Source organism: Leuresthes tenuis, unplaced genomic scaffold (genome assembly GCF_036924035.1).
Source record: "Leuresthes tenuis unplaced genomic scaffold, fLeuTen1.0.hap1 SCAF_24, whole genome shotgun sequence".
Taxonomy (NCBI): domain Eukaryota; kingdom Metazoa; phylum Chordata; class Actinopteri; order Atheriniformes; family Atherinopsidae; genus Leuresthes; species Leuresthes tenuis.
In genome coordinates this window covers 12,672,266-12,699,927 of record NW_027325378.1, presented here as the reverse complement: position 1 = coordinate 12,699,927, position 27,662 = coordinate 12,672,266, and the positions used below count along the sequence as shown (strand labels likewise).

Below are 27,662 nucleotides of genomic sequence, written 5' to 3'. Positions count from 1 at the left end.
AGAGGAAGATATATGTCAAGTGCAAAAGACACACACAACCAGGGTAAACGGGCTGTGTAGAAAGGCAGAGAAAGGCAGCTCACGGTTGTGGGTGAATCCTACGGACAAGATTGCTGAAAATAATACATTCTCCTGTTAAACAATATCTGAAAGTGAGCTTTAGCCCTGTCACAGGTAAAAGTTTTTTAAATAATACAAAGTTTTCTAACTTTTCTGAGTTTATCCCACAGATCCATGGCTGCACAATGAAAAACCTATAGGTCTATTGAAATTTTTTGGGGGGCTGTTCAATGAACACAAAAAAAAGGCATATATAGGCTACAAAGGCGATATCTTTACATTTTTTACTTCTTCATAAAAGATTGTGAAGCGTAGCAAAAAAACATCCTTGATCTCCACTACCTCCTGAAACAGATGCTTGCAGTTTTAATTTAATTTTGATTTGTTTAAGTGTGTTTGTTTGAAGATACTGGAATTTCCTCAATGACTGTGTGGCGTCGAAAGTTTGTCAAACAGGATATTTGAATATCGCAAACATTTATAGTATAAAGTATAAAGTATAAATAAGTATAAATGCACTCGTTATGAAACGAGAGCCACAGATGTTGAAAATCAAGCTTTTGCACATGCCTCTTCCACTGTTTTTGATTTGCTGCGAGATTTGCTCAGAGGATAACCATGCATGCACCACTGTGGAGGTGTGGGGAATAGACCGATGCCAAATATGTAAAGCCAAACAGCGTATCAACTTGAACTCTGCCAAAATCCCCCATGAAGTGAAAATAAACCATCTTAAAGGTTCTGCTTTGTATCATGCACGTATAAATTGCATCACACCAATTATCTTAGTCCTACTAGAGAAGTTTCCCCGGCAGATTTTATGACGATAACAGTCGCAACACTCAGAGCTACAGTAAATGTGATTAAAACATATCACTAAGCTGCTACAAAGAAGGCTACAGAACAATTTCTTAGGGAATATGCTTTGGCTATTGCTTCAGGAAAGCATTTGGCTTTATGGGGCAATTATCACCTAAAGGAGCTGGCAGAGGCAGGGGGTCTGTCAGACTAATAATAATAACCATTAACAGTGTTTACTTTCCAACTTTCCAACATCACCAGGCATTTACAGCCATAACTAGCACAGACCACAATATGAGGCATGCATTATTTATGGGCAGTCATAAACATGCTAAAAATAAAACATCACCTTAAACCTCTATGGCGTTAAAGGAAAGATGCATGTCAATATTTCTTTTTTTAACAACCAATCCTACAAAGCTACAAATGCAAAGATGACCTGTGTTCCCTCATGAACATGTATGTACATATATTTAACCTTTGTGGCTAAACAACCACTTTATTAGGAGCTTTAATAAACAATAAGCTGAATTGACTTCAAGTCATTTGCCTCCGTCTCTACAATCACTGTTTAATGATCGTGGCACCAGGAGCTCCTGAAGGACCAGTTAACCACTTATAAGTGATTACAAATCGCATTTGCCTTTCAAAAATAGCCAAACATACCCAGATTAGCACAAAGCAACCACTTTAGTAACACTAGGTGACAGGACAAGTGTGCACTCGCAGTTTACATATGGGAGAAATTAGTGCATTGTTCTTGAGTGCAGCAGACAAGGCTTAACCTACGAAGCTGTAGGGTTGCAAAGAAACTGTGTTTAATCTCTTGGTATAAGCTGCTGCAAACTAGTGCAGGATAAACGGATCAGCTTAAACCTCAGAGATTTCTAAGATCTTTGGTATTACTTTTGGTCAAGAATCAGAGGACTTGTACAGTAATCATGTTCCGATGTTGAGGTCACAGTATTTTTAAGTTGAAGATGGTGGGTGTTGTGTTTAGCCTAATCCATCAGACCTCAGTTTTGGTCTTTCAGTTTCTAAAAGTCTGCTCCCAGTTAGCGCGGAGCCTCTCTCCATCTGCTCAACACACGGAGCGCTGCCTTGGCTCCAAAACCCTTTTTTTATTTAAAAAGAAATGCTGTAAAAAGCCCTAACACTTAGATCGGGCAATTATAAAAAAGGTATTGGCTTTTTTTTGGTGCTTAAACAAAGGTACCGGCGTCTTAGCTGAGCGCTTTATTAGGAGCATGTGAGTGTCTGCCTTCGTCTGAGTCTGGTGAGTGCCACGTTAGACCACTATAGATTTCTTCACTAAAGCACGTGAGGTCCTATTGAGCAAAACTTTGTGCTCTCCCATAACCTCTAAACATTTTTCTCTGTAGCATAAAAAATCCAAATCAGTTTCAGTTGTGTCATTAGATATTCTTTTCATTTATTTCCCTTTTCAGGCTGTGCACAAGTGCCCTAAGAGGCAAGCAAAGTGATACAGATAGATTTCTAATTAGGGGTATCATTTGTTTGCCACTGTCAACTGTTGTATGAGCTTAAAGGAGCACATAGAAATAGATCAGTTTTGCTTGGGTCTTGTTCTGTTAACAAGAGGCTTGAGGTGTTTTTTTTGCTCAGCCTCAGACAATAGAAGTTGCGGAGGAGAGAGCAACAAAGTAATTGATGGCTGTAAAGTGATCTTAATTGTTTGGTGATGGATGTAGGGAGGACACTTACAGAGCCCGACACTTGAGATAAGGCCTCACATTCCTGCAGCCGACCTGCCACTGTGTCCACCCCAGGCAACGGTGCTGCTCCAGACAACACACGCAAAACAAGGAAAACGAAGGGCAGAGCAGAGGGTAACACAAAAATGCACAAATATGTGAGAAAACAAAAACATTTTGAGACTGAACTGTGTGTTGCATACTTACCGGAGATGTCAGGTACAGCTTGTTCAGATATGTGAGGCCTGTGCTCCTCTTCTGATCGGCTGTCTGATAGAGTGTCCCCCTGCAGCCTGGAAACAACACGTAAGGCATGTACTAAAGTGTACACACTGGCACGGAGCTATGTATGCAGAGCAAGCTTCGAAGCTGAATGTCAGATAACAAAGAGACATGCATGTCTTTATCAGTCTGAGGTGATGAGACAAAGAGGAAATGTTTAACAAGTTGCTAATCTCTTTTGCAAAATCTGGGACAGTAAGAAAGGAAGACTGTGGGGTTCAGTTTGGGGCCAGCAACAAAAGCTTTTCATCAAAGCTCATTGTGTCACATCTGAAGTTGCTTTCTTTAATAATCCAATTGTACCAATGCACTTTCAGACCTAGTCCATATAGAAATAAGCAGTTTCTCTGTGCTTTGTGAAATTTTTTCATCTTTATGTTTTCACTGAGTGATTTAAGAGATTTCCCTTAAATCATTCTGTAGCTGCTCTTTATCAAAATGTAATCCAAGCCCCTATAGCTTTTTTTCTTTTTCAACGATATCTGTTTGAAATACAAGCGGGTCTGAGAGATCTGGCGGTCTCTCTAAGCTACTAAAAGATTTATGTTTCTCTGAGATAGCAAAGTAAACTGTGGGTGAAAGACAAACAGCGACTGAGCTGCTTTTCCAGTGGGAAGGTGAAGTTGTTCCACATGGCTTTTTTTTTACTGCATTTATAACTCCTCTACTAACTAGTTCACATTCTACTACTCAAGTATGGAATCAAAGCCTTTTGCTTCTCTGAGACACTTATGTTAACTGTAAATCATATAATACATACAGTATTAACCATAATTACACTGTAGTTGAGCTCTAGTCTTTTGCAGCATGCCATTTCCATGTCATCAGTGCAGCCATTAGCTGAAGACAAAGGAAAGCAATTCGTCTGCTTTTATGGCGCAGCTGCATTTCCAGCCGTAGGGTCTCTCGGTTTCTACCTCTACATTGAGGGTTTAAGAACTTTTTCAAGCGTATTCGATTTCTTTATTTCTTTCTTTAAAACATGCCTCCCTTGTCTCCTTTGCTCTTTAATAGTCTTTATAAGACCATTAACTGTACCCAAGATGACTATCGTAAGGCCTTCTCATTCTCTGAACAAAAGCTGCTCATAACCGCAAGTCTTGACTACCATTCCCTCATTACATTCCTGATATGAAAGCAATTAATCTAATGAGACCTACAAGCCCAAAAGGAGGATTGTGTAGATTTATCCATTTCCTATGACCGCACTGCCAGCTTCTCCAGAAAGTGCTGGAGATCTGGGATGTGTTTGCAAACAGAGTGCTGTAGGTTTCTGTGGCAGGAATGCATGGCTGTTAAATAAATTGATCAGATGCATGAGGGGAGTGGATGAAACACTGGTGTGGCCACAGCTAAAGCCAAATAGACAGAGACATGGCCACAGCAAATAGGGCCTCACAGCACTTTACACTTGAACCAGCCAGCGGATGGCCAGAGGAAGCAGAGCATTTCCTGAGCTGCTGCTGCTGGTTAGGAGCCTCACAGGCTGACTGGTGTGGGCAGAGTCTGGATAGAGGAGAAGGAAAGGGGCTGGGATGAGTTTCACTGTGGGGTCAGCAAGTTCAAAAAGATAAGAGATTCTGCAAAGAAATGTTACCATTTTATCTCAACCATAGTATTTATATATATATATATTTATATATATATATATATATCAACATGACTGTCTCCGTGTTCCAGGTGTGCCCGTTGAAATTAACAGAACCTTTCTGGGAAGTAACATAATTGTCACCTTCATGCTGTGGGCGTGAAAATAAGTGTCACCTTTTCTCAGCTTTGGGTGGCACTTGGCAACACCAAGAAGTGGAAAAGCCAGATGGAACGAATGCACCATACATGTGTTTAACAGCGTAACACGCAGAATCACCGACCTGTGGGAGCTCACAGGTGGAAAAAAAAACAAAAGGAGCTGGATTCTAATCTGTTTGCCGGAGGGGTGACAGGTATGTGAGGTATGCCTCTCCAGTTCTGGCCAGTGTTCACAGTGTGTTTGAAAGAGTTACATAATATAGGAAAGATTATAATCATTTACTGTATGTGCAGTGCCACTGCACGGACACATTTAAACTTAGAGAACGGCCTGATACTAAGCCACGATTGAAAGGTGTTTCTGGGAATCCAGTCAAAACATTGAGACAGGAAAAGAACTGAATATTCTTCTATTTCTTTTATGCCAAGAAGGGAATTTTATGAAAATAAACGAGTCTCCTAATAAGAGTGTTATAGACTCTTTTTAAACTCTCTGCTCCTCACTGATCCACAAACATATGTCGCGTTTAAATGCTGGTGGAAAGCGGGGCAATTCCAAATTCATGTCTTACTTCCCTGGTTATTTCTAGGTGGGAAACTTGTTTTTCCTGAGTAAACACAACAGCCTACTGCCCACACAATAAGACAGGCCTACATTTACTTTTCAAGATTCTTAAAATATCAATACAGCCACTAATTGTGGACTATATAAATGCAAATAAATGGGTTTTATAGGCTACTCCCAGGTGGAAAGCTTGTTGTTCTAAATCAGCTGGGGAGACGGAGCACACACCGCTGATCGTTTCACAGCGGTTATGTTCTAAGACACATAAAAACATCTCCAACCCATAGAAATTTGGTGAATGCCGCTGAGGCACACAGCAGTTGCCTTCCGAGGCACAAATGCAAAGACTCACAACCCATAGAGGAGCCGAGGAGTGAGAGTGTGAAAGGGTCCCAAAACTCTGCATGTTAACGCAAGCTGATCTGTGTGCTAATGTAACCTGCTCCGTGCGCGTCAGGACATGCTCCCACTCTCATCTAACAATTTGAATGTCCTGGAAGTTTTTCAAGTATGAAAATAATCACATTTGTGAAGTTGCAAAATATTAGTTGCTCAGTTTACAACGTTTATAATTGTGGAGTTGCTTTATACATGTTACAGGTGGATTAGAAGTCATATTTGCATGTACCCACAGTTTGTAATTGGTGTTGTACAACTTTTTGACCATTATGAGACACGTTTCTACCAGAATAAATAAAGTTGCAGGATGACAATGAATGACTGATGATTTATAGAAAATAAATGTGTGAGGCTATGTGTGCTGTGGGAAGGAATGACCTTCCATACAAGCAAATATTGCAGCAGACCTGAAGAAGCCTCTGACTGAAGACACCACAGTTCTGTCTTTCCTGGGTTTTGTTTCTTGCTGGTTTTGAGTTTGGTTCCTTGCTGTTCCTGCCTCTGCATTGCCTATTCTCATGTTTTAAAAAAGCCTATGTTTCTTCTGTTTCTTCTTTCCTTTTCCTCTGCAAGTTCTAGTCATGGATTTTCAGCAGTTTTGTGCAACATTTTTCTCTGCACAGTCGGCTCCATTGCTACCAGAGCAGTTCCAGTAACAGAGCCAGCTTCTTTATCAATTTGCTTTTTTTTCTTTGAGTCACTGACTCCAATGCTGCTGCATCAACAAATACTTTGAATATCTGTGTCAGCGCATACGCAAACCCCTGTACAAGCTTGATTTCAGAATTCAGGGTTTTCGGAAATGCACAAAAGGCCAACCATGTGTGCACCATTTTTCCAGCTAATTGGTCTGTTTAAGGCCCTTACATTTCCCAAAAATGACTGCCTGATAAAAATCCAGAAAGATTTGGTTCAAGAGTTAAGGGGAGTGCAGGAAGAATTTGACCTAAACCAGCAGGAGACAAGCAGACGGAGAAGAAGAACAGATGGCTGACATTACAGTCATCAAACAGAAACCACAAGAGTTTAAAAAAAAATTACTCCTGATACAGATGCTGCCATGCTTTGCCACTGATCCAACCATGGTACAAGGGTATAGGTAAGGGCTTAGAAACATCAAGTCTATAAACTGCCAACAAAAATCCAGAGATAGCATTCATTCTCCAGCAAAACCTCTGACAACGGCCCGCAGCCTGTGTGTGGAACAGAACTGATAAGCTGCATGAATGAAAGAGGAGTGGGAAACATTCCCCAAACAGTGACGGCTGTACAGGCAGATGTGTGCCTGGCGTCTCATCATGGCAGATACACGTTTATCTCTGACTGGCATCGAGGAAGAGCTTTGCCCACACCTGCCAGTGATATCGCACCAAATAAAACCTCAGAAATCTGAGCACTAGATTGCTTTGGATTATGGAGGGATCAGGAAATGTGTCAGAGGGAAAAACGATGATAAATAGAGATGGTGATAATGGAGATGATTATCCATGTAACGATTGTGAAAACAAGTAACGGTAGAATGGACTTAAGACATAACATTATTCTTCTCTACCTTGGATACAAGTGCAGATAGGGAGGGGACAATGAAGGGTGAGGCTCTTTAAGGGGTCAGGACTCAAAATAAAGGCAGGGCTGAAAGACTGTCAAGAAAAGGATTAAAATGAATAGTATCAACTTTTCAGTCTAGTAGTCTCTGAATTTATGTAATTGGATGCATGAAACATTAAATCGTGATTCCGAGAAAGCTATGGGGGTTCAGGGGAATGCATCACTAGGAGAAAATCTTCAAAATGCATCTTTAAATGGTGGCTCCTAGTGAGTTTTTCGAGAAAAACACATGGTAGAAGTTTGCCCTCAGGAATTTCTGGCAGAAGGACCTTCCAATGTTGTGGACATGTCTGCTTTAACTCAAACCAAGATCTTTTCCTAAATCATACCAAGTGGTTTTGGTACTTAAAAGTAACCAAACCACACAAAAAACAGAAAATAATGGGGAAAAAAACTCCTTATAAATCTATTAAAAATAATACACGCGTTGAAGTTTGGAGTCACAGGACTCAAACCTCAGTCTCCTACGTGAAAGTCCTTTATTAGAGCCATTCACTATTGTGACTTCCTGCTTTTGTGAACATCATGCTCCCTCATATCACTTTTAAAGCCTTTCAAGCAGAGAGCTCTGCAGGCAAACTTCTGCCACTGGCGAAACAAACTAACAAATTATTAGACTGACTCGACTTGAAGGCTTTCCCTAGCGGTTCACTGATTGTACTATCCTCATGCTTAGACTTTTTCTTCATGACTCAGAGAACAAGTGGGTGCAGGGATCCTGTCAACCACACCAAAGTTTGCTGAAACACGAAAGTCAAAATATGTTATCTGTGGTTGAAATCTCGTTTTAATGAACTGAGAAGAATAACACAGCATATGTGTAATTATGGTAAGAGAATCTTGCCACTGTGATCAAATGCTCATTTGTCAGACCTACTGTCAATCATTGATACAAGAAAGTGTGCAGTCCACTCATTCAGAACAGGGAAGTGTTCTACTAATATTTAACCAGCTATAAAGCACAAATACTTCAAGTATTTTTGAAGTAACACTCTGGAATTTGTTTAATCTTTGGCTTTCTCTACAGTTGTGTCATGAAAAACAAATTTCTGTCAGAGCCCTGCACATGCACAGCCTTCCACAGAAATGTTGTCAAGCTGAAGAGGCTAACAAAGACACCACCATCAACTACGAAAAATGTCAAGTGACAGTGTGGGATGATGTTACAAGACCTAACACGAATAAGACTGCATGTCTCTGTAGACTGTGATATTTGTGATAATCAAAAAAAGACAAGAACAGAGCAGAACTGCAGTCGCTAACAGAGGCTGCATCTGTGAGGTCGGTAAGGTTAGAACTTACATTTCAATCTCTTATCAATAACATGCTGCTGTTGTAATGTTCGGTATTTCCCGTTAGCTGACATACAAAGAACTAAAGTAAATGTCTGGAATAAATAAACACGTTTCAAAAGTTCTATCATAGGAATCAATCTTTTTACAACCTTTGCAGAGCAGAGGAACAAAATAACTGTAGTATGTACATGATAAAGAACCTGCACGTTGGCAACTTTACGGACAGAGCCAAGCACAGCAAACTTGACACAACACAGATCAAGTCAGCTAATCAGTAACTACTTACCAATAGCATCAACAAGGCTAAATCTACATCTGTCTGTCATTGTGATTTTTTTCTCTTCATTCTCTACAGCAGTGAAATTCAATCTGATGTTTATTCTTGTCCTGTCTCTAGCCTGTGCATTTTATCTCTTTTTCTCCTGTTCACTTCCTCCGATAGCATTGTCTGGGATCTGTTCGCCACAGTGGATTTTTTTCCTCCTTTTTTTGCCCAACTTTATTTTTTATGGTGACTGTGTCTTTCTTGTTGTTTTTAGTTTTTTTTTTACTTTATCTATTGTGGTAAAAGTGTGTTGTTATCTGGTTGTTGGTGCATGGCATGGTACCATAAAGCAAAACAGAAAGCAGAGTTGTGAAATGCAGTAACTCGGCCTCTGTGGGATGCGGGGCAGCCTCAGTACTGAGAATGTGCATCATGAATGTCAGTGCACTTCAAAATGAATCAGATTTACACACTAATCTGGTGTTGCTTCAAATTAGGCCAGTTGTGGCTGCTGTACAGCTTCCATTGTCAGTTTGTTTGTGCAATATGCAGCAACCGAGGTGAGAAATAGTTTAGTAAATGTAAAACACGCGTGCAGTTTCTATCCAAGCGTATCATGCTTTGTCATCCTTATAGGACGCTGTACAGACCCTCAGCAGCTCTGTCAGATTGCTGGTCTTTTAGAAGCTACAACAGCTCCTTCACCCCAACTGTTGTAAGACTTTTTAACAGTATGACAAAATGCTGAAACTGTTTTAACTGCCTTTTTGTGCTCATTACTATGTATTTACCCTGCACCATCGCTGCTTTTGAGCCAAACTGTAAAACATGGAATCATACATATGTGCAATAACCTGATCTGAACAACTTTTGAATCTTTCTTTTATACAAACTTTTGATTATGCTGGAAAGTAGTCCCTCTTAGTGAAGCGGTATTGAATGTATACAGCTTGTATATGATAAACTCAATGTTTCTGATGACACTGCAACAAGTTCATTTCCAAATAAAAGTTTATATCTGTCTGTTTATCTGTCGTCTTTTCAAGCACTGCTTCATCTGCTTAAATTGACGAGCCTCCTTTGATTTAACCATACAAGGAAACAAATGTGTTTGCATTCTTGTTGAGTGTTTGATGATGAGGATCCTGATACAACTTCCTCAAGTCTGGTAAAAAGTTGCAGTTTTACACGGGGTTATAAACGGAACAGTTTCTTGGTCAAGTGCAGTAACAAAACGCAGCCCTCTGTAAAACAGCTGCTTGTTTTATTTGTGCCTGCTTCCAGTCTTAATACTAAGCAAAACAGACAGCTATGAAAGTGGTATCGATTAGCCTGTTTGAATCTTCAGAAGAAAGCAAATGAGTTTTGTGTTTTTGAATTTCTTTAAATTCTCACAAGAACTGATCGACTCTACTGATGTGCAGAGGGCCAGATAAGAGAAGGTGGAAACATTTACCTGGCACACCTAGAGCAGATGTTGAGTGTAACTTTGGCCTGTGGTTCAGACTGATAGGAGCTGCGTCCCTGGCTGAACTTACTGCCGGATGGAGCCAGCCCCGTCACACCCTCCATCCGCAGGTCATCCAGGTCCTCTGAGGGCAGAGGGAGTGACATAGCAGAGGGGGGAGAACCAAAACAAGGAAAATGGAGAGAAAACAAGAAACAGAAAGGACAGCCATTAATCATCCTTTGTCTCTCCCTTATAAATATGATGCCCCGCGATGACAGTCTGCTGAGAGTCAAAGAAGCAAGCGTGATCATCACAGTAAGTAAACATTATCAACCCAGCCATACTGATGTGTTTCCTCACATGCACGCCATCCACACATGCTCATCCACAAGAACATGCAGATCTCTCTTTGTTTTTAACTTTGTCACTGCTTTACTCCCCACAAAACCCTTTCTTTTGAGGAACAATGTTGAGGCGTTGATGACAGCGCCACATTATGGCAGCACAAAAACAGGAAGGGCAACAGGCTGAGGGCAAAGGGGGCAAAACAATTCAGTGGGTGAGAAAATATGTGCGAGAATATGAAGGAGGAGGGAGACGGAGGGCTGGAAAGTTGGGTTTCGTCTGATCTCTCACTGTGTCCTTAAGAGCAAACAGTCGCTGCGGAGTACAGACTCACATGTACTGTGGACCCTCATCCCTCTGAAACTAAAGAAGTCCAGATGCATCAGACACGCCAGCACTGCTCATGTTAGCTTCTTAGTGTTTTTCTCTGTCTTACACTAGCAGCTGCATTTGAACACATTGCTAACAGGTGCAGAGGGCCTTTAATTTTTTCCCCACTAATATACATATTAAAAGTATCTAATCTTTTTCTACATTCCCACCGTTTCATAAGACATCTGCTTTATTTCAAACTACAGCTGTACCCTATGAGCTGACATACTGTCCATGTGAAGCAACAGAATTTTTTGACATTTGGAGGTAATTCAAGCCTGAGCAGAATCAATTGTCGTGTCATCATGGGGAACTCGCAACATCAAGACAACATCCAGTCTACTTCTGTCATAGTAGCAGTATTAGCAAAATAGAGAAAGAAAGCTGAAATCACACCAATACCAAGATTTATGACAAAACAGTGAAGTAGTGACGCAAAATACACATGAAATCAATGTTTTCTACAGCGCAGCAGAGACAGTCAAAGGGGAGCTTCTGAATGAGCCAGACCGGTTTGGTTTTGAATGCGTCCCCATGAGATTAAACATATTGCAGTACTTTTCGTGTCACAGTTCCGTTCGTGAGAATGAATAGTGAGCGGGTGTTTTGTAACTCTTGCTCTGATTTAATGTGCTGGTCAAGCTGATTTAATGTCGGTCAATGTTGAATCAACATTTTCAGTGGTCACCATGACAATATTTGTGCTGTGTTCTTCTCAGACCAGATGAAGGGTTGAGAAAGGGAAGGTCACCTTTAGGACATACTCAGTTTTTGCTGCTGCTGTTTCTGCTACTCATACATGTGGCGCAGTGCGTGCCTGACTCTCTGACTGTTTAGGTATTTGATACCAACAATGATACTTTTTTTTTGGGATCGCGTTACGTCGCCCCTGATTTGGAGGAGAAAAAAAACTGATTGGATGACACTTGCTCATGAGAACTCTTTGCCTCCATCCATTCATCAGCGAGGCACAAATCCAAAAAAACTCATCTGTCACCTGTCTCCACTGGGTGTCAGGAAATAACTGATCCAACATTTAAACACAGCATTTATCTGTGAATATATCATGACCTGAAATGACATGTCTGAACTTTGAACGGCTGACGAGTAAAGTTGTTGACACCCAATGGATCAGTTGCTGTTTGCCCGTTGCCCCAGAGGATTAATGTCATTGACATTGGTGGGCTGGAGCCGCAATGATGTTAAATTGCGGTTGCCAGCTTTATATGAAGTAACATAATAACTTCCACCAGGGAGGTTATGTGGTTGGTGGAGTTTGTCAGTTTGTTTGTTAGCAAGACAGGTGCATTTCAGTATCACTCCCACTTGTTTGAGTCCTTGTTGGCAGGAATACTGAAAGACTAATGGACTAATTTGCATGAAAGTTTTATCAGAGATGGGCCACAGTCCATGTTAGATGTGATTAATTTATGATGTCGACTTAGATCTGGATCCAGAGATTTTTCATTAAGTCTTGGAGAATGTATTCAGCCTCACACTGCATTGCCCTTGGTAGTGTAAAATAATAATTAGTTTGTTAATTAAATGGTAAATGGTAAATGGACTTGTACTTGTATAGCGCTTTTCTAGTCTAGCTGACCACTCAAAGCGCTTCACTACATGCCACATTCACCCCTCTCACACACATTCATACAGCACGTCTTAGGACATAACTACGTGCTTTCTAATCATTCACACACATTCATACCCCCAATGATACACTGGGGGAGCAACGTGGGGTTCAGTGTCTTGCCCAAGGACGCTTCGACATGTATCCTGGGGAAGCCAGAGTCGAACCACCGACCTTCCGATTGGTGGGCGACTGCTCTTCCTCCTGAGCTACAGCCGCCGATTACAATTAGTAGTTGTAATCAATCAAATTTATAGGAGTATGGAGTATGGATGGAAAGATATGATTAATACATCTATTCTAATTGGATGTCATCCATTTTTGAACAAAATACATTTCAGATAATATGTGTTTTCTGAAATTAGACATTTACCCTTATCTTTTGGCTGGGCCTGCACTTGACACAAATACGTTTATGGATTGACTATGGCTCAGTAACAAGCTCGGGCTTGAAAGGCGTGGACACAATGATTTTTGTGCCTGTCCCTGTTGCATATGTCTATTCATGGCAGTTCTCCTGTCAGAATACAAATTTAGTTAGGGACACTACTGAAATTAATCAGGAGGTGTCAAATAGAAAGATCTGCGGTGAGCTATTTGCTGCTGATTGCTGCATTATTCACAGCCCAAAGAAAGCATGTCTTGGGGCGGCTGTAGCTCAGAAGGAAGAGCAGTCACCTACCAATCAGAAGGGTTCAACTCTCAGCTTCTCTGGGCCACATGTTGAAGTGTCCTTGGGCAAGATACCAAACCCCACGTTGCTTACTGATGCATCCATCAGGTGTATAGATGTGTGTGAGTGAATGGGTGAACATGGCCAAGTGCCTTGAGTGGTCAGCCAGACTAGAAAGGCACTATACAAGTACAGTCAATTTATCATTTTATACCTATTTTATTCATACAAGAAACTATCTGCTTTCTGTAGCTTTTTATTCACAGGTCAAGCATTTAGCACAGGTTTGTGAATTATCATAGAGTTGCAAAGCGTAAAGGCTAATTTGTATAGCTTATACTACTTCATATATGGCAACACCAGAGGTTTTTAACTTTTTAAATAATTGCTCAGGCCAAGGCAAGTCATGTTCTATAAGCATATTAGTACGACAGCTTATACGTTTCCTGCTAGTGTGGCAACAGGTGTTTAGTCCTGGTAACAACGACAACATAACCGCAGCTTTTTTATAGCTCAGAAAAAAAGCATCTTTAAAAAACACACACATTTCCTGAATTTTCACTCAATATGTTTTCAGTTAAGTCCTGTAAACAAATCATCTCACTGTCAAAATCACAAATGACAATTCTGTTCTGTCTTTCCTACGTATTCATCTATACATAAAATGATCTAGATCATAAAGTCTTCTTAGTTCTCCAACATCTTGATCTCTGGCATCTGTAATGTCACTCCTACACACACCACCAGAGAAAAGGGGTTGTTTTATTGTTTTGAGAAGGACAGATAAGCCACATTCCAGTAATACCCTTAAGCAGGGCAATATTAAATGTCCCATTCATCACGGAATGCATTGAAGAGGTGGGGCCAGAGAGAGCCACCAGCGATTTGGGCAATTTTCTGGTCGTGGGAACTGCTCACTTTAGTGCCTTCCTTCTTTTCCTTTTTTTCCTCGTTCATTCCCACTTCTTTCCCCTCTAGCTATTACCCCCTCTTTTGGCAACTAACCAATGTGGCATGCCGGATTTTCTTTGGGTCATAGCCCATGATACAAATCATTAGTTGACACTTGGAAACATTCACTTGTGAGAATGCAGCTTTCATGAAATACGAAACGAATAGCAGCAACCGGCCCTGACCCTGAAAGAGAACATGACCTCAGTGTGCACAGCTGCTTGTCACCTCAACTCCGTCTTTGTCTTTTCAACTTGTTTTCTTTCGGACGCAAACAATGTGACACAAATACAGAGAAAGGCCTATGTGTCTGAAGAAAGATAAAGGTCATGGAGATAAACACAATCTTTTCTCTCAAGTGCATCCCACACAGAAAACTGATTAAAGGCTGCCTGAACAGAATGCAGCAGAAGCTGAAACATGCAGAAATAAGTCCCTACATTTTGCTCTGAAACGAGATAATCTGTACTTGCAGTTGCTTCTCAAGTATCCCCTTGTTGAGGCTCCTTTTAGCTTAACAACAGAAGACGTGGTTTGAGATAAAGCTGCAGATGGAAACAGTTCTGTTCGTTTGGTTTGTGTGTGCTACTTTTATGTGTTTGCGTGTTTGTGGATATGGAAGTGAAAATGCAAGAATAAGCCATACCGCAAAACTGCAAAAGCTTAAGCCCCCGACAGCCCCATTTTAACCGCTTTATTGGTCCTGGATGTAACTCATTAAGATGGCATGCAATATGCTTGTTCAGACCTGGAGCAATCTCCACACGCTTCTTCCTTTCAATTTGTGATGCAGCAAGATTCTTTTTGCGTAATGTCATTGTCTCAAGACACATCTCCTTTTTTCCATCAGTGTTGGGGAACATCAGGGGTAAGGCAATAATTCCCAGCAAAAGTCAGAGGGTTAAGCATTCCAAATGTTTTTCATTCATGAGGCAGAGAAATAAAGGCTTAACCCTCGAGTTTTAAGATCCTGTTCTCATAAGATACTTAGGTTTAAAAAAGCTCTCTAAAAAAAACACAACTTATTAATGGGTTAAGAAAGGGTGCAGCCCTTCATCTGTGCAACAGCAGTGTGACTCTCAGCTATGTCATCTATGAGGCTGAATTCAAACTCTTCTACCGGGGGGAGAGAGAAGTGACACCGTGCTATCTCTGAGAAAGGCCTGAAATGAAGCATCGTGAGGTTTGGGTGCTAACATTTTAAATAACTTCTTCTTTATGAGCACCCTCTTTCATTTAATTTAAATTTTTTTGCATATCAGGATGAAATAAAAAATGCTGTCGCCCCTACCAGGTCTCAAAATGAGGTAAACACAACCTCAGATGAAAAACAGCCAACGCATTACATCGTGTCGTTAAGACTAAAGAGGAGATGTTCGTCATACCATAGCAACAAGTATTCTGAATCATGTGCTTACTCCGTGTCTTGTCTAGAGGCTTTTCTATGCTGTACAACTTTAGACGTATAGTAGTAGTCAAGAGGATGAGATTTCTGCAGTCTAATGCAAATAAAGTCAGAGCAAACTTGTACATATCCAAAACAAATCGCCTAATACATTATGTAAACTACACTTAAACCTTAACTTAACTCAGCTTAGTTTTTTCATGTGAAAATTCCTGACTCGATGCTCCCATCAAAGTTTATGTCAACACACAGTGCATTTGGTGTGTATAAGTGTCAACTTAGTCCAACACGTGCGCTTTCTCTCCACGTTCACAATAGACCTCAGCATGCCTCCCACACAATACTACCATGATAAGTTTACAGTGTGTCTCTCGCAGGACCAGTTTACCCTGAGACCATGACAGCCTCCAAGGCCTCCGTCTAGACACAACAAACGTCTGTCCACACTCGCCCGTTTGTCAGCCCGTCACATTTTCACTCCCCGGGCACAACCATGCATGCTCCTCCTGTCTAACAACAAGGCATGGCAGATAAATAAAACGTGCCTGCACTGTGGGGTGGGGGGTAGGCATAGTAAAGGTGGGGGGGTGGAAACTATTCAAGCGATGCAATCCCAACAAAAGGCCCGAGCGATGAAAAATTCCGTGCCGCAATCACTCACTCACAAGTGAAGCCAGAAAGGAGTGGAGCAGAGTGCACAGATAAAGTGTTGGCGTGCTCTTCTCTCCAAGTTTCCATGTAATTTAATGTTGTTTAAATAGCACACGGACTGACTGGCTCTTTGCTGCTCTTCGGGAAGCTAAGAACAGAGCTGAAGTCATAATTAGCGCACAAGCTTCACAAATAGCTTAATGTACACCTTCTCGGATGATGCGTTGACAGATATATGGGGTGGAATCATCCCAAGCACTACCGCACACGTGGAGATGGAAGACGCGCACATACACACTTCAGAGTCTCCCGCATCATGTCGGCGGCATTTCATCGAGCGCTCTGATTTATTGTGTCTCATCTAAGTGACATAATTAAATTTTCCATTCTTTCATGAGCAGCGGCGACGTGTAGCCACAAAACACTGGGCTCTAATTAATAGTCTGTATGTGGCAGATGCTCCTTACGGTGAACAGCCAAGAGTTGCACTCACTCACATGTGTGAGCAACACACTCAGACGGGCAGATAAAAAGGCGCACAGCAACACATGCAGTGACACTTGCAGACCTCACACTTCTGCTGCCCTCACACATACAACCAACATTTGTGCTTCATTAGGCCTCAAACACAATGCCTCCACTTGGCGGTTGTCGTCACTTGGGCATCTTTGATGTAACTCGCGACAGAGACACATTTGTTTGGCTTAGTATTGAAAACAATATTCCAACTTACATATCATAATTATGTAGCGGCTTTCAATGGCACCGTCACTCTGAGACTCTCGCCTCCTGGCCTAAAATTACGACTGCTCGGCTCTAAGGCCTCACAGCTCTGAAAACCCTGATCAGAATCAGATGGGGACACACATGAGTGGGGTAACATCACAGCTCTGAGGTCTGTGGAAAGTCTTATCACAGACCTTGCTGCAAACCTCCTTTCAACTCCCTTTCTAACCGCAAATATACCAGAGATTAGGACGTTGCTGTAGACACAGCAGCTTCATGTATTGATGAATTACAGGGCCAGTCAATTCATTTGGTCCTTGAGCTTTTTTTTTTTTTTTTGGAATGATACTTGATCTTAAAGAACGCGTGTTGTAATGTTTATCAAAACATCTGTCTGCCAGGATCAAGGTTGCCATCTGAAGTTTAAAACTAATTTCTTTTTAATCACTGGCAGAACATTTAAGTAGTCAATCAAAAGGAAAATAACTTTTTTAAGAGGCATTTTAAGAGAGGCTGCAGAAAAAAACCTACAAATATGTGTTAAACTTCTTTTTGTTTTTTGTAAAGCTTTTGTAAAGTGTTTTGTTCCATACAGTAGATGCAGCTTCACCTTAGTAGTCACCCATACAAAAACACACACGCCCGGGCTACTTATTACACCGCAGTTATTGCACTATATTGTCAGGTACAGATCTCATAGGTCTGCTGATTTCCCAAATCTTAATCTGGAAGCAGACAGGAGCCAGGAAACAGTGACGTCTCTAGTAAAATAACCCATAATAACATAATGCATCTATTCACACAAGGCCTTTATCTGTAACTCTACATCACAGCACTATCTAGAGATTACATACTTGTCCATCTATCTACAATCTTTTGATTCTGTCTGACGACATGAGTCACAATACAGCATCAGTGTACCCATTCAGCTGGCTTCCTTGCAATTAATCTGCCTAGTCCATCTAAGGTGCATATGAACACAGGAGATGATTGCTGGTATTAGGCTGTGTGCCACATATTGGCTAAGTCTGGATTCATATTAAGATCACAGCAGTCTGCTTGCCTATAGGTAATTGCTTCCAGTAATACCACCGTAACACCAGAGCAATTTGCCTCTCGATTAACGTATCCATCTGCACAGTGGAGACTTTTACAGGCGTCAAATTGGCCACAGTTACACTTTTACTGGGGGAGGTTCTTTATACCAACAGGCCAGCAAAACCTTCAGAGGTGAGCCAAACTCTTTCAAGCCGGTATGCTGAGTAACAGATTTAGTGCCGAAGGAACTTTCACCACTAAAATATAGCACACACTCTCGCCTACCTCCTCCCCTTCATCTTAATGCACCATGATGATACTGCTTTGTTTTTGCTGGTTTACACCGTTGCCAAGGCAACTGTTGTGTCTTTAGTTGTTTGGGCAACGATGAAGGAGGCAATGGTGATTGGAGTGTGTGTGTGTGTGTGTGTGAGGCTGCTGGCGTCAAGAAATGCAGCTCTTGTCTGCTGACACTGGCAGTCTGAACACGTGCATGGATGCACATGTACGTTAAGTTAATCTACCGCCAATGTAATGAAATGAGCTGTGTTCTTTACAGTCTTTGCTTTATACTTCTGCAAAACAACTTTCCAGAAGCAATACTGTAGTCATTTTTTCACGAATTACACAAATTTCACAGCCGTGCCAGAAAATTTCAAGAAATGAAAAAGGATGCACACCCTACTTCTACTGTAAAGTTTGACATGTCATGACATAATAAAACAAAGAGTCACTTTGACTGGACTATTGCAACACATTTTCTTTTTCAGACATTCTGTTGTAAATTTGCTGCTGTGTTTGAGCTCATTGTACCGTTGCATGATCCAATTTGTGATAAAGCTGTGGCTGTTAGACAGATAGCCTCATATTTGCGGTTATAATACTTTGGTCAACACAATGACTGCAAGGTGCTCGGGTCTTGTAGCTGCAAAACAAGCCCAAATGATCACCCCTCCACCACTGTGTTTGACAGTAGATACTGTATGAGAAACATCTCAACTTTGGGCTCGTCTGTCCAAAGGACCTTGTTCCAGAAGAAGTTGTTCAGAGGCAACTTTGCAATTCTAAGCTGTGCTGCCATGTTCTTTTTAGAGGATGCTTTCTTCTGCAACCTTTAAAAAAAACATTCAGTCTTTCTCTAATTGTACTGTCATGATCCTTAACCTTTGATGTGCTAACTGAGGACTGTAGAATCAGAGAACCGGTAAGGACGAGAGCATTTTTTTTTCATCCTGATACGAAAACATTAGAAATGAAAGAGGGTGTACTGTCATCCATCCCATAACTTTTAGAAAGGTTAATTCTGCTTCACCTTAGTTGGTATAAAACAAAATATGACATAAAATGGAACACCATTCTAGCAGCTCTGTAAAGGGCAAAAAAAGGACAATAGCTTAAAGAAAACAATTAATTTAAAATAGCCTCTAGCATTAAAATGAGCTTATAAATGATCAGTAAGGTCTCATCAAGAACACTGGGTAATCCATTGTATCCAAATGCTGGATTTTTCTTGCGACGAGTAACAATTTTATTATGCTAAATACTTTGCTCCTTGACCACAGACATCCATCTAGTTCAGAAACTGACCAGGCTGGGCAACGATGTCACACAGATCACTTCATGTGAAATTTCAGGCTGGTTGAGAAAGTAAAAATTGTGAACAAGAAAAAAACGGGCTAGTGTGTTGTATTGCAGACATTGCTTGAACAAAGAAGATACAGCACTCTCAAACAAAGAAGCCACACACAGCTACTGTAACTCATCCACCAGTCCCTGACAGAGCTTTATCTTGCCCTCATCTTGTCCCTGTCAAATCTTCACTGCTACTCTTACATCCTCTTCTCCTGTTTCAGGAATCACGCCAGAGTGGGTTGACTTACTGAAAGGGTCTACTGGCTAATGCAGGGGGGTCTGATGACTGTCATATACTGTTGTTTTACACTGAGAGAAGCTCTGTTACCTTCTGGAGGAATGAAAATGTATATGGGAGACGGACTCCTCCCACGCTGTTGCTTCTTTAAGCCGAGTAAAGGTAGACCAGGGTGAAATGAAAGCTTACCATTTCCTTGCAAAATATGTTTTGTCACGAAAGAGGATATTGTTTTTCCAATGCCAGCATGCGTCTAAATTAAACATGTTTCAAACATATATTCACAAAAGTAGAGCTTGAGAATTCAAAACATATGTCTCTGAAATGGGATAATTCCACCATGGATGACACAAGCAGTAACTCTGCAGCAGGGAGCCGGCTAACTCATAGCATTAAGTTACCGTGAAATAACACTGCAAGTCTAAAAACTGGGCGTTTTTCCCCACACTCTGAACTCAGCTTGTTTCTTGTTTGAGATAAGTATATAACTGCGGTCTCACCACCACCCAGTGAAAGCTAGAATCCTGACATTTTCCATGTTTTTACAAGAAGATGTGAGTCATATTCATCTTCAATATGGCTTTGACTGTGGTGAATATTAAGAGCAGATCTAAGGAAAACAACTGGGAAAACACAGCGAAATACTGTCCCTGAGAGCAACTAGAGAATCAATAAGAGTTAGCTGCGGAGCTCACATTGTTTTCTCTTTTCTGGAACAATCTAAGACAAATCAACCTTGAGTCATGTCTTTGGTTTTAGAACTGCATGACATTGGGAAAACCTTGGCTACCACGACTAAAAACCATTCCAAAGAGATCTTATTATTTCCTCATAAGCTTCATATTCGGGTACTGGCAATAATACACCCAGCATGGAAAACACTTCTCATTATGAAAATGGTGATTGCTCTCTTTGTATCTTTAAAAGCCTGTTTTTATTATACACCTTAGCCCCTCAGAGAAGTTGAAGTTGATACACAGCAGGGCAAACTAGTGCGCCTTTCCTGCCTCCTACTGGAAATCTGGCAATATGTTTAGTGCTCACAGTGGCTCAGAACTGCCCTCCCAGAGGAGGATGGCTGATGAGTCTTTTCACCTCTCACTATCACAGTTGCTCACAGTTATGCGGTTTGGACTTTTGTGTACGGCATGCATAAGCTCAACCAGGAGCCGATTATCAGGTGCAATGAACGAAGACCTACCCAACTGATTGTACAGCTCGCACAATGAGACGCTTGTGATGCACATCTGGAGTGACCATACGTTACTTCAGGATTTGTTTTGGCATTCGCCAGAACAAAGACTGCAGTATACCAAACAAAATAAGAGGAGTCATAAAGCCTGTGCACATCGATTTTATCAGATGAAATACAAATGTGCTCATCAGGCACAATAATTAAATTGTTAACCTGGCTCAGTGTAATTACTGTAATTACATATTTCGACCACTAGATGTCATCCTAAGCAAATACATAAAATATATAGCCTCCGACAATGTGTGGTGTTGGAGAAGCTGGCTTGCTGCACAAGGAGGACGTCCATTCTTGCATTCTCCACACCTGCTTCATCCTATGCATAGTGTGTGTTAGAATCTATCCAAGATGACACTTTATAAGGATTTATAAGCTTTGTGAGGCTTTTTTTAAACTTGTAACTTTACAGCAAGAGGTGCTTTTGATGGGTCATAGAATTTCCAACAGTGTTTTAATAATGTGAAGTTTCACCAGTCTGACTTCTGCAGTTCTTGAGGATCCCTTAACCACTCCAGGAGCACTGCTGAACAGCTGACCACATGCTTTAACCTTTATGTGCACAGCAGCAGGGGGAAGAAAAATAAAAAGCTCCACTGAGAGTCAGTGTTCTACCACAGGCTCATCATCTCTGCCTAAATTCAGCAGTCATCTTCGGTATGCACAAATTTGTGCCAATACCTTCTTCCTCAGTGAAGCCGAGGAATCCTCCAGAGGGTCTTCCATTTCTTTGAGCCACTGCACGTTAGTAGCCCCAACTGTCATAAACTCTACAGCAGTGAGGAGGTCAACACAGAAGCAGCATCTCTGGAGAGCTCCATGAACAGGCCTTGACAGAAAGTCAGGAATGACCTCGCTGTATTGTTTCCTCTGATTTACAGCCCTGGACTGTAGTGTAAAAGCCACTGAGGGACTATGTCTGGGTTTTGGAGTTATGATCAAGGAGGGCCATCACAGACCACCAACACCCTGCTTTATGGTTGTATTTATCACCATTATGTACTACTGTCTTGGGTCATGACTGTGTGAGGCTGGTATAAGAGAGGAGACACTTGGAGCTACAGGATAGAAAACAACCCAGCCGACATTTGTATGTGAGGTATATTAAAATTAATTAATTCATAAACTGACCCTCAGCAGCAGACACAGGGCCTAGAATAAAATCAAAGAAAGAAACACTAAAACACACAATCCCTCAAACATGACTTAAGTAAATGATTTGTGTCAGTGGTGCAGAGGGTTTCATTCCAGGGCATCTTAGCTAATTTGATATATTCCGTTAGCAGTGCTCAATCAAACAATTGGATGACTGACTAAAAAGATTAACAATCCCGTTTTTTTCCAAAGTAAAAAAAATAATAAATAAAAAAACCTTTTTTAAAACATTGTTTTCGGTTTGCACTAAGTGGTGACAACACCACAAAAGGTGTTCATTTCAAATAAAACTGCGTAGTTCCGACATCTGAATATTTGTTTCAGCTTCAGTACATGCAGCCCGTGGGCACTCTCTGTCACATATCAATAAAATAGTGTGACCCTCTGGATGACCCTGGTGCTAACAAGCAGAAAAACCTCAATGCTGCCTTCAAGCGCAGAGAGCGAAGGCATATGTAGATTGTGTGTCGCCACAGAGCTGAAGCTCTAAGGAGAACGCTTGTGAAGCTCTGTAATTGCAGCACATGTTAGACGCAAACAGAGAGCATTGTGGGTTGTTATTCCTCAAAGTTAACCGAGAACATAGTTTATGTAAAAGCTATAAGCTTGTATATATAGCTATAAGATATACTTCAAATCTAATCTTGAAGCACCTGATGCAAGTAAGTATGAACGTGAAGTGTGATTTTAAGCTGCTTCACTAAAAAGATCCACCACCACTGATAAAAATCACAACATCAGAGAGACAAAATGGGAGGAACTTTTAGAAGAGCTTCAAAACATAAAGTATTTCAGGCCCCAGATTCAATTTGGCATGAAGCATTAAATCCTGCGTCTGCACAGACAGCATGACAAGCTCTCAGACCGTCCACTAAACGAGGCTGAAACAAGACTTCATCCCAGGTGCTCTTTCCACCTCTACCAATCCATCACAAGCGAGCACAAAGTGGCATGAGTGGCATGAAGGAATGTGAATAATATGCGCTCAGATGCAGAGAAGTAAATCAAAGGAGCTACTCTGTGATTCTCCAGCTGTCAGAATGGAAAGGTAGACTCACTGGGTGAGAAGAATGTCTCACCAGATTATGTAAACAAGGGAAGCAGCTTCTTATAACAGCCAATATATGCATACACTTCCTTTACAGGTTTGCACAAATGGAACACTTTCCTTCCACGAAGCTGCCCCCAGTGTGTACTGAAGGAAATTCCACTTCTTTTAGGTAAAAAGCTTACTTCACCAGAACAGCATCTACTCCTCTCTGAGTGGGCGCTTTCCTGTTCTCACCGATGTTTTCCTCTTTTTCTGTAAGAGAGGGTGTGTGAGCGGCTGGGCTGTGAAGCTTTAGGTATCACACTATTTGAGCCGACTCAAAGGGTCAATTAAAAAGATCCAAAGAAAACAGAAGTAAGTTTTAAAGCAGAGTTAAGCCATTTGTAGGGTTAAGCTTACAAAGGTGAGTGAAAAAGGTGCAATATTTTGAACTGGTGACACCATAAATGCTGCCAGATTAATCAGATCAAGTGGGCATACGTTATATATCTGTAGCAATGGAAGCTAAAGAAAAAGATAAAACATGTAAATTCCAAAGTGAAACTAAATCAGAGGTACACTACAGAAAGCCACAAGTTTTTTCAGCTAAAAAACAGAGTCAACCCTCATTTATAACACCATTTATAAACAACGCAGCCTCCCTTACCGTATCATAAAGGTATGCATCGTTATACTGAACGGACATGTTATGAAACTAAACAAGATGCCTAAAATATGCACATGAATGTACATGTGCACTTCTTAAAATTTGTGTGGAGCTTTTAACTCGAATGCTGCTGCATCTGCAGTCATTTTAGCAGGAATTTCAAGCTTCTTCCACAATGAAAGTAAACACTAAACAGAAGCTTCTATACCTTTAACCCCTTCATATTTATAGTTTTTGGAGTTTTCTCCACAACAATGATGTAGTGGTAGGACACTCTTTGGCTCGATTCTCTGCATTAAAAATCAGACCGACGCAGACATCCTGCATACAACAAAAGCCTGGAAACCCAGCAGGTTCTTTAAAGTCTTCAGCTCGCTCAGCAAACTAACTGGAGCTTCTTAAACAGGTGAAAAAGTCATCGGTATGGAAGCAAAGAGAAACATGCTGCAAATCAACTTTACCAAACTGAAGAACTGAAGAAAAAAATGTGGTAAACAAACCTTCTTTTTTACATTTGTGAATTGATTCTGAATCTTAGAAAACAAGGATTTCGGTTTCTAACGTCAATCGATTTTATTTTCTCCAGCACCTCCAGTGAATATGTTGGATTAAAGGGCATCCTTTCAGCAACGCAACAGTAGCACTGGGTAACTGGAGCCAAAACCGTATGAAAGTGCACATCTTATTTTATGAATCTTCCAATTACAAAACAAAAAGAAAGTTTAATTCTTTCTTACTTTTATTGTGCCTCATTTTATTGTTGTTGCCTTATGAATTCCAGTTTTTGGGTCTGTCTGTGATGCTTGCTTTTCTTCCCTATTTTTGTGGTGTGTAAAAAACAGGCGTCTCAGACACGTGACAGCCTGGTTGATGGGCAGCTCGGCTTATAATCATCTTTGTGTAAGTTTATGTTGTATAAGCTTGTGACATTACCCAGAAGCTCCATGGCATCGTCCTCGTCCTCAATCTCTTCTTCCATAACGGAGGGGGTGGGGCTGTTGACTGAATCAAAGGAGTCTTGAGACAACATGGCCGCCAGGAGCTTCTTGTGATGCTGCTGCTGCTCCTTCAGCCCTTTGCTCTTTGTTTCCATCTTCAGGCTGAGAGGAAACACACACAAGATACTGTCATTCAAGAACATGTAATTACATGGCCACTCGTTTTTAAGATGTATTTGAAAGAGAAACGTTATCAATGTGATGCTATCATCACCCCGTGGGACATTTTTTGAGAATTGAATTAATCCACAAACAAATTTAGGATGATTTATCATGTTCAAGTTGTTATTGTTCTCATCCTCATGTGCCAGGCTCGTATCTCAGCAGTACTGTTATTGCCTCAGCTGTGTGCAGGTGGTATGGGTAGCTACACTCCCTGGTTGTTAAGAGACTAAACACCATGGAGTCTTTTCAAGTGTCATGCAGGTAGCCTACACCATGCTATAAATGGCTGGCAGGCAGAAGATAAGACGAGGTAATTGCTCTGAGGTGAGCAGCAGAGCAACGGTTGCACCACCGACCACAAACCATTAGGAGTTTAGAGGACGTTAGTTTGAAAAGTGAACTTGAGCTCAGGTTTTATGAGCAGGGAGTTGTTGAAAACATCCTTTGTAGCTCTTAGTCCTCACAAGCAGCAACAATCGGCTCCAAACAGACATGACTGAGAACAAGAAAGCTGCCAGAAATTAAACTAAAGATGAAAATAACAGAAATTCTGAATCACTCATTTCCTGTATTTCCGTATAGTCACAAGAGTCATTAAACAGGAGTACTGCTTTGTTTACATTTAATTCACATAACCCCACTATTTATTGTATCATAAAGGCCTATGTTAACATCTCTCACACACGGCCATTTGTAATCATTAGTTGCGGTTTGCCGTCCTGATAGGATGCAGCTGTGGAAATGCTCCGTTCTCTGCAGCAGCGACAGCACCATAAGGCTTCGGTTCTCAGGCTGTTTTAATTAAAAACAACAAATGTCAACATGGAAACAGAGAGCGCTTCTCTCCACATTCTCTTTGCCAAAAAGTTTTCTCTCCGGTAAAGACTGTCTGCATCTCTGACAAACTCAGAAAAGGCCACGTTTCTACACGCTGAAAAATACAGCGATGAAAGCTGGCCTCCGTGTTACTGAAGAAATTCATTTTCATATCTCTCGAGCTGAGGGTGTGGGTCGTAGGGGTGGGAGAGAATTTATTTGATACTAATCTCAGTTTAATGATTTCTATTTACAGCTAATAGGGAAGGGTCAAAAGATGACTGATATTCCATCACACCCTCTGTGTGGTGTGTGTGTTAATTACATTGATTAGTTTGATTGCGCATATGAGCCAGTTTCCACGGCTGTTGTTTTTTTTTAACTCTCTTCTTTTACTCTTTGTGATTGCAAATAATTACTTTAGACCTGATTATACAAATACATATATATATATATATATATATATATATATATATATGTGTGTGTGTGTGTGTGTATGTCTGTACCTGATCAGCTCAGATGTCAAAACAAGTTTTGATGAGTTAAGACTTTCAGCCGATGTGAAGCCTAATCATTGTCCCAAAGATTGTGAAAAAGTCAACCATGCCTCCTTTCACCTCGGCTGGATTATTGGAAATCCTTGTATGTGGGTGCAGAGCAATCATCTCTCTGTCATCTGCAGCCTCTCGTCTTTTAACAGGAACAAGTATAACAAATATCACATTTGATTGAGGGTTTTTTAAGGCTGGTTGGACCCGGCCTGTCCAGAGAAACTTTTCCATCGTACAAAAATAGAGTTGATCGTTTCTTTAGAGTGGCCTCTCCTGATCTGTGGAATTTACCGATTCACATACGAACTCCTCGGACCCACATCCTTTTCATCCTTCATTTCTTATTGTTTTTTTCGTTTGTTTGTTTTATCATATGGAAGTCGCTTTACTACTTTTAGTCTACATTTTCTATTGATTTCCCTCCTATTGTGTTTGTGATGTTATGGGATGTTATTTCATGCTGCGCTTGTTTTTTCTCGTCCACACTCGTGTCTTTTCTAAGTGCTTTGGGAATAAAACTGACAACAGCACTGACCACCAAACAAAAATAGATGTGGGCCACAAAGCAGGCTTTCGCAGGACCTTTGTTTATAACTACCTATAACTGTGGATACTGCTGGTGATAAAGGAAACAATGTAAAGACATTTCATGAAGATAAAAGGACCCAGTTGAGCAGTTTGTTTTGCTATCAGGCATTGAACAAGAAGGTCTTACTTCACTGTATGACCAAAATAAACCATTCACTTGAACCTTGATTTCCCACGAGCCTCTTTAATTACTCCCTCATAATGCATAAGGAGAATTGGCAGTGCCCCCCACCCCCTCCTGATAATCAGTGATGGTGGGCTTTAATGAGGAATCAGAGCAACATGTTTGTAAATGAAAACAAGCAAACACACGATAATAGAAAGAGGGAGATTTAGCTTACTTGGCAAAGAAGTCATACACATAAGAAAAAATAAATTCCAAGTGTACAAGCACTCGTGGGGATAACCCATTAAGGCTCAGAAGGGATTTGAAGACAGGCATTACTGGGTTTTAAATATGATGGCTAATTTCTAGCCTCTCTAACATAAATCATAAACCTATCCGGAGGATCTTAAACTCCAACCTCATGACCAGACACAACAACTAAAGCAATACATTCATTTATTCCCGAAAAACAGCTCGGAAGAGATGA

At 40.9% G+C, this 27,662-nt stretch overlaps 1 protein-coding gene across 1 annotated transcript in view; it reads right to left on the bottom strand.

The window, feature by feature from the left end:
• cunh8orf34 (chromosome unknown C8orf34 homolog) overlaps positions 1-27,662 on the bottom strand; it is a 65,433-nt gene that overhangs the window by 16,687 nt on the left and 21,084 nt on the right. Inside the window, exons 7-10 of the mRNA XM_072378408.1 lie at positions 24,885-25,051; positions 10,196-10,331; positions 2,784-2,869; positions 2,587-2,660 (exon numbers count right to left, since the gene is read on the bottom strand). Of these exons, the coding sequence (XP_072234509.1) occupies positions 2,587-2,660; positions 2,784-2,869; positions 10,196-10,331; positions 24,885-25,051 (463 nt within the window). The remainder of the gene's footprint in view (positions 1-2,586; positions 2,661-2,783; positions 2,870-10,195; positions 10,332-24,884; positions 25,052-27,662) is intronic.